Here is an 8552-nt window from a genome sequence, read left to right on the forward strand (position 1 = left end):
ACGCAACTGTCGGCTAGCAAGGTTACCTACCTTGGAAATGGAAGAACCATCAACAGTGACTATTATTACGTAGCATTATTAGACAGTTTGAAGGACGAAATCACCGCAACGGCCGCCTTTGAATAAAAAGAAAGTGCTGCCTCACCAAGACAATGCACCGTGTCACAAGCCAGTGAAAACGATGACAAAAATCAATGAATTGGGCTTCGAATTGCCTTCTCATCAACCGTATTCTCCTGATTTGGCCACCAACAACTATTTTCTGTTCTCAGATCTCAAAAGAATGCTCGCTGGGAAGAAATTTTCGTCGAATGAAGAGGTGATCGCCGAAACTGAGGCATATTTTCAAGCAAAGGACAAATCGTACTACAAAAATAGTATCGAAAAGTTGGAGAGTCGCGTACAATTCAATCGTCGCTATAATGAGTGTATCACCCTTGAAGGAAATTATATTAAAAAAAAACTAATTTTACTAATGTATTTTACTATGGTAGGCCGGGGACTTTTCAATTGACCTGTTGTTATAATATAGTCAGTACATTTAATAGAAGAGAGTATTAATAAATAAATTTTATTACACCAAAGACTAAGATAGGGCCGATGTATCCTCCTAGATATCCTAGATATATACCTAGTTAATGTAAGGACAAATTGTAAGTTATTCGGTAAAGACTAATAACAATGTAATAAATCTATTCTTTTAAATATTGTTTTGCCTATCCCCAGGTATATGCATTACCAGCTTTCTGTTGCTAATAACTGTCAGTTTTCGAGAGTTACATAAAAAGATACTTTGACTAACGCCGTAACTTTAATAGCGTCAAATATAAAACTTTTTTATAGAAAATAACTCATTTCGTTTTTTTTCCAACGCGATAAAAGTGAGGCGTTTTTTTTTCCTCAACGTAAAAGCTGTTTGAGCATAATAATGCGAAACGGTCTCTCTCTCTACATGCATACCAACGACCAACGAATGGTGGATGAAGAAATATGATAAGTAATTTGGAACAAACTAAATTTAACGTTACCTGAATGAAAAAACATGGGCGCAAATAAATTTAATAACTGGGGGTCATATCTCAGTTTGTGAGTTTGTGATTTATGTCTACGCTACCGGTCATACATGGAGAAACTTTAAATGATTTAAATTTGTTTCACTAATTTTGTCTAAATGTTCATACAAATACAAGTGTATAAAAAAATTTATGTGTGTATTGTGTATTCTTGTCACCTGCATATCTTTCAAATTTTATTCGACAATAATAATGACTACGATGACTATATTATGTGAATAGATGGCATATGGAATGGTTAATGGTGAATAGAATATATATATATATATATATATATATATATATATATATATATATATATAAATAAATCGTTATTCGTTAGTCTCGCTAAAGGAAAATATTGGTCTTGAATTATTTGTAGAAGTCCAGGGAAGGTTTAAAAGGCGAATAAATATGAAAATGTTCGAAATTAAATAAAAACAACAATTTTGTTTTTTCTTTGATGTATCCCCCGTCGTTCAGAAATCAAATAGAAAGAATAGTTTAAAACGAATAACTAATTAGAATTTTTATATATTTATTCTTAGGAGGTAAAAAATAAACCTAACTTTAGCTAACTACAGTTCAGCTCTAAAATTATAGGCTTCTTAGAATAAATGTATACATAAAGAGATAATTAAGTAACTTAGTTTTATATATAAAAGTTATATAATAGTTAGTTTTAATATAAGTAATAATGATTTCTTTTGATGACTATTTTTTATATTTGTATTTTTATCATTTTTTGGGGTTTAATTTTGAAGAATAAACCATTGACCGAAGGTATCTTATGATTAGTTATTATTTTATAAAACAATGTTATAGAAACATATGAAAGTGAATGTTTAAACGTTTAAAACGTGGATTGTCTAATTTATTAAATGTTACAGATTTCAGCTGATATAGCCATCAAAGTATTTTATAAAAATAATCCTTATATAAGCTATAAAACGATATAAATCTTAAAACTATATTTGCAATAAATTTATGCTTCTTCAATATTATAGTATTTCCATTATAGGTTATTTTAAATTATAGGTTAATTTTTTTAAAACTATTTTTTGTAGAGTAGTATTAAAATATAGTAAAAACTTAATATATAGTCATACATATTTATATATATAACAAAGATCTGAGCAAATGTTTATTGATAATAATATTTCTATAGAAGATTATTATTTATGTCTGTGTCCTTTTAACTAACTTTTTCACAATTTAATTTCAACGAATAGAAGTTAATTTATAATTAATGATTAGCTCAGTTGATATAAAATATGATGAAATTGTATCAGTATTAAAGAAGTAAAAGCTTAAAACGTATAATTAAAATTATGTTAAATATGTCAAATCAAAACTGTATAAATAATAAAAATATATTTGCAATAAATTTTTCTTTAATATTATAACATTTCCAACAATTATATAGTTAAGCTTTTATTAAAATTATAATTATGTTATATAGAAGAATAATAACATATAATAAAAACTGAATATATATAGTCAAACATTTATGGTATATTTTTGATATCGTACAAAAAGTTATTATGATTAGAGTGACGAGATGAGATTAATTTATGATTAGTGAATATCATAGAAACATATGAAATTGTAAACATTCGCTTTGTATGTAATATAAGTATTTAAAATTCAGGTTATTTTCAACAATTATATCATATTTTCATAGTTAAACATTAGTTTTTGATAATGAAATAATTATATTTTTAATTAAACTAATATTGAATTTCTGTTGTTCCAAAAGGATATATTCATTCTCTGCTGAAAATATGATGTTGCTGACAAAATAAATAAATTTCCGAACAAAAGTTGTTGATATAAAGTACGATAAAATTGGGGATGTTCGTCAAAATATTCTTTTAACATTAATCGATGTATTATATTATTATCTTTCCTACTATTACTGCATAATACTTACTATATCATCACATATATCAAAATGGGTATAACATTTTTAATATCGTGAAAAACGTTATATATATATATATATATATATATATATATATATATATATATATATATATATATATATATATATATATCCTAATTATCTCGCACGATTTAATTTTAAAGAATAGAAACTAATTATGTTAAAATAATGATGAAAAATTATTAGTCTAGAGAAGCTTTTGAAAGTGATTATTTAAACACTTAAAATTTATATAACCAATTCTGTTAAATATATCAGATTTTGGATGCTAAAACCTATATATATCTTAATATATAATAAAAATATATAAATCTTAAAATATATTTCCAATAAACTTATATTGCTGTAACGTTATTGTATTTATTCATCAATTATATATAGTTAAAATTTTATTGAACCTCTAGTTTTTTTAATTACTCTACATGCAACTACATATAATCTAACCTAGTTTTTGATATATAATTAAAGAAAATATTTCTTTAGAAGATTATTCTTTACATTTGCATTTTTTCTATCTTTTTCGTGAATGAATTTTGACGAACAGAAATTAACGTATAATTAGTGATTATATTCTTAAAACTTAACAACAATTATATTACACTTTTAAAGGTAAAGTTTTAGTAAAGTTATACTTTTTAATTAAAATAATGTAGAACGTTTTAACGTTATATACCTTTAAACGTCTTTACATATTCTTTGCTGGAAATATGTCATTCTGAACATAAATAAAGTTCCGAATAAAAGTTGTTGATATAAAATATGATGAAATTGGGGAAGTTCATCAAAATTGTCTCTTAATATTAGTTATTGTGTTATTACTACATAATACTAACTATATCATGTAATTATGGATGTTTATTAGAGTTTCCTTTTAATATTAGTGGCTAAATTATGTAGTTATCTAGCTTAATCTCGTTCAACTCTGTCAACTTACTTCAGAAAGTTAATTAATGCAAGTTCCACTGTTCTTTTTAAACTTTAAACACTTTTAAAAACCAATCCGACGGGTTTATATCCTCACTGTAAAACTTCAACCATCCACCAAAACCAAACGGTTCCTACGGTTTAAACGGTAGTCCGAATACGCGCGTTCAAAAACAACCCTGCACGAAAAGCGACGGAAAGTTTCCTCAACGCGAAGGTCGCGAGACGCGTCCGATTCGTCCGCGATAATAACAACCCCTACGACAGCACCACGTCCGTGGAGGATGTCCCGCGTCAAATGGTTCGTCCGCCGGCCTGGACGCGGATAGGCAACCGTCCGCACATCGATCCTAGAAGGATGTCTTTCGGCTGCGCCGGATTCTTCGGGTCCTACGGAGGCGGCTGAGGACGATACGGACGGATCGCGTCGTTCGAAGCGGCTACCGGAATTCTTTTCTTCGTATTTTCCTGTTTGGATTTTCATTTGGGGAGAACGTGGCAGGGGCGAGGCAAAGAACTGTTTACTTGTGTCTAATGAACTTCGCAGTGGGGAAAGAATACCTACCATTTTCCTAATCGCATCTGTTTTGATACGGAAAAAATAAATAAAGCGAAAACACGGTTCTGAATGGATCTAATTATTATTTTTAATAAATTGGATTCCTGTTTATAAGAATAAAGTTATTATTTACCGAAAATAGCAGACGATTGCATGTATTCACAAAATATATAGGTTTTAAAAAATAGGAAAGGGTTTTAACCACCAAATTTATTAATTTGCTAACACTAAGGGTAAAAACAAGTAAAATCTGCGTCAGGTATTTCAACCTCTATTTTTAGATACCTCACTCGTAACACCATTCTTAACAGAAGGCCCCTCAGATCACAGTCCAATTCACAGCCAGTGCCGTACTAGTAGTATAATGTAACATGTCCCTCGTAATAAAAAGACCAAAGGGATAGGTAATCATTGTCCTACTTGGATAGCTTATAATTCTAATAAAACAACTTAAGTATCGCCTGTACTTTTGCCTGCTAGTTGGCCTTTGAATATCGGCGAAATGGCACTTTTTTACCCAAATTGCCATGGTTTCCCTCCAGAGAATGGTTCTCTGGTTTAAATTTTTTAAGTTAGAGTTGTTTTGTTATATTTACATTGAACTCTTTTCCACACCACTCATGAGATGCAGTTCTAGGCACGTTTCTTATGTAGTGGTATCGCCCTGGAGGCCTAATCCACCTAATCAACAATTATATATCAAAGTAATGTGTTTTACTTTCTTTCGAGAGCATATACACCTTTTGCGTTTAGTTCATGTTTTCTTCGATGATGTGTTTACTTGCAGCTTTTTTTGATGCACTTGTTGGGATCTTCTCCACCAGTGTACTATGATATGGTGAATTGTTCATAACAGTAGCTGATGGTTCCTCCAAGTTCTTTGAAAGCTGATTTTCAAACAACTACAAAGACAAATTATGGTTCACGGTAGTCACACTTGGACTTAGAGGAAAACACTAATTTTGCACCAGGAGTAAATATATTTTATTTATATTCCTGTTTTCAACATGAATTAGTTCTTCATAACATACGTAATCTACAGTTGTTCCCACGTTTACCTTTTTCTATCAACTTTTGTTGCCTTTACGCTATATTTATTATCATCTTACCATGCGTGACCCAATGTACCATTCTGAAATACCCATGTCTCATCTAAATACACAAATTGATATAATAGTTCTTCCTTGATTTCCTTATCTTTTTAGAAATTGTATTCTTTTAAAAGCAATGTCTGCAAGTTCCGATTGAAAAAACTAATTATTGTTTTTATACATTTCGTATATTTGAACTCTGAAACAGCTAGCATCAAGCTAATCTTAATGCATCGCCCGTCTCGCATAAAGACGGTTTTTTTGATGAATTTAAGCTTATATAGTTTTTTTTATTTTTTGAGATATTTTTACAGACCGTTCCCGTACTAAAATTCAGTGCAGCGGCAACACGCTGAAAAATATTTTAAAAAACAACTGCGGCGATTTACAGTTTATTAAAACAAAGTCTTTTTTTATATATATTTTAAAGTCTCCTTTTACCAACTATGGGTTTATCTGGACTGGGCCTAAAGTTTAACGTGGGCACCGAACCACGGTCCTCAGCATTAAGCCTAGCGACTGTCGAGTGACCAACTTTAGAAATCATCCCAGAAGACATCCGGTCTTACCCGGCCTGGTTACTGGCATGACTGGGATCATTTTCCTTGTCGGATTTTACACTTTTGACCAGAACAATTACAAATTTTAAACAATCACAAACAAAAATTTACGAGCATGCCTCAGCAGGTTTCAAACCCACGGCTATCGCAACAGTAGGAGGACAATCCTACCGCCTTTACCACTGTGCCACCAAGCCGGCAAAACAAAGTCCTAAAACTACGTCTGACGGTTTATAAACCTTAACAATAATATTTTGAATAATTTTGCGTACGTTTGAAGACCGGAGGCTAGTTTGGTTTCACGTTGGAACTTATCAGACAGCATTATGCCTCTCTTTAACTAGAATGAAACGAGAAGGAAAATATTGTCTGATTCTGAAACGAATTTACAAATTGCGACAGGCAATACTTTAAACATCTTGATGACGTATATACAAAAAAACTTTGAATAGACTATATATATCATACACAAAATACCCTCTAGTTTGTAAAACTTTACTCCACAGTTATCTCTCTATTCCTCTATGGTATTAACAAATATCAGTGATCGCCCAATTGATTGTGAACCACAGTTTATTAATTTTTCTCTCATAACAGAGTACAGATAAGAGAATCATTTAAAAATGATGTTTGACAAAAATTTATTTCCACAATACAAGGTCAGAAATGTTTGATATATAACATTAATTAAAATAATAAATGTCCATATATCAAAACATATTAAAATAACTATCTCAAGAGCTAACACTCACTAACCTTTTTTTAAGTTTCAATAAACAACAATAAACAAACAACAAGTATTAATTATTTTAAATTACTACACCAGTGAACATTACAACAAAGCATCATAAGCAAGATTATTTTCAGAACAGCAACAGTTTCAGAGCATCAGATATAAGTATACATCATTTTTCTTTACTTTTATGTTATAGACATAAATATGGAAAAATAAATGAAATAATAAATGTTTATATATTAAAATAGAGAATATATGAATAAAACAATGTTAATATTGGTATTTGACTTGACATTATTAGATTATTTCTTTTTTACGATTTAAAAATCTATATCAAAAGAATTGAAAACCTCTTATTCCTAAACACCTCACTCATCATAACTAACAGTCAGACTAAACTTTTTTTCGAAAAATCAAAAATACATCTATCCATTTTTGCTTCTTCTTAGGAGAATGATCACTTGCAGATACACAACACTTCTTAGATAATTTATGCACAAAACACTTCGGGTTCAAAACAGAAAACGTTCAGTAACAGCTAGTTTGTAGATGATCATATACGATATTCTTTTCGTTGTTAAATTAACAGTTTATGTCATGAGTTTTCAAGAAACACGTAAGTGTCTCATTAAGACGTGATTTTAATATGTTCCATATGAAAATATAATTTAACCAAAAATTACTGAAAACATCATCAATAACAATAAAAAAAACTGTCAATGTTTCGTTTTAATAATAATTATAATCAGAATGACATTTTTATTACTCGTTCTGGTCACCGAAGTATCGCGCCTGCTACAAATTTAATGACCCCGAAAATCCGGTAACCTTCTGTCAGTAATAAATCTCCACGTTACAACGCACCGAAAAAGCATCAATAGTATCCCAAAATATATTATAACGCCGATTTGTTCATTTTTATAAATTTTGGTATCATTTTCTAATCATATCATTTCTAATTTTAGACCTTTACCATCAAATAGCATGTATTTATCAGTTAGTACTTCTACCAGCTAGTTAAAGTGACAAGGATCTCAAAAGCATCCGCTCTTACTCAGTCTGGTTATTACCGTTAACTAATATTATAAACCTTCAACTGAATATAACCGATGAATTTTGAAACAACGCAACATTTAAAGCGTTTTAGAAAACATACATTTTGGTTTGTATATTTAGATGAGACATGGATACTTCAGAATGGTACATTGGATCACTCATCACAAGATGATAATAGATATAGTACAGAGACAACAAAAGGTGATGGAAAAAGGTAAACGTTCAAATAACTATCGATTAGGTTTTGTTAGTCATAACATTTGTTAATAATTCATTGCAGACATATAGTTCTTCATGCTGGAAACAGAAATGGTTTTATTCCAGGTGCAGAATTAGTATTTTACTCTAAGTCCAAGGGTGACTACCATGGAGATATTAACCATAACTTATTTTTAAATCATAGTACACTGATAAAGAAAATCCTAACAAGTGTATCAACAAAGTCTGCAATTAAGAAACGACTAAAAGTACATAAAACAAGTGTAGAAGAAACATAAATGAAATGTTTCCTTCATTCGCGAATTTGCCTTTAAAGATCTTTGAAATGACACTATTTCCACCCAAGTATTCATGGTACCTCTCTACGGAATATTTTTGCAAAATTTTGGTGACTCCAGATTCCAATTGAC

The 8552-nt window shown here is 30.0% G+C and overlaps 1 protein-coding gene across 2 annotated transcripts; it reads right to left on the reverse strand.

Moving 5' to 3' along the window:
* Positions 1-1765: 1765 nt before the first annotated feature.
* LOC143202888 (uncharacterized) lies at positions 1766-8079 on the reverse strand. Of its 2 annotated transcripts, none has more exons than XM_076414889.1 (2): positions 6548-8079; positions 1766-6354 (listed from the first exon to the last, which is right to left on the reverse strand). In XM_076414889.1, exon 2 carries the CDS (start codon positions 4487-4489, stop codon positions 4028-4030), a length of 462 nt encoding a protein of 153 aa, XP_076271004.1. In that variant the 5' UTR covers positions 4490-6354; positions 6548-8079; the 3' UTR covers positions 1766-4027. The 2 variants fall into 2 exon arrangements, with proteins under 2 accessions (XP_076271004.1, XP_076270995.1); XM_076414880.1 differs by having other exon boundaries at positions 1766-6342; positions 6541-8079.
* Between the last annotated feature and the right edge of the window lie 473 nt (positions 8080-8552).

This window comes from Rhynchophorus ferrugineus, unplaced genomic scaffold, assembly GCF_030347505.1.
Source record: "Rhynchophorus ferrugineus isolate W39M unplaced genomic scaffold, kcgeb_rfMv2 rfM1, whole genome shotgun sequence".
Taxonomy (NCBI): Eukaryota; Metazoa; Arthropoda; class Insecta; order Coleoptera; family Curculionidae; genus Rhynchophorus; species Rhynchophorus ferrugineus.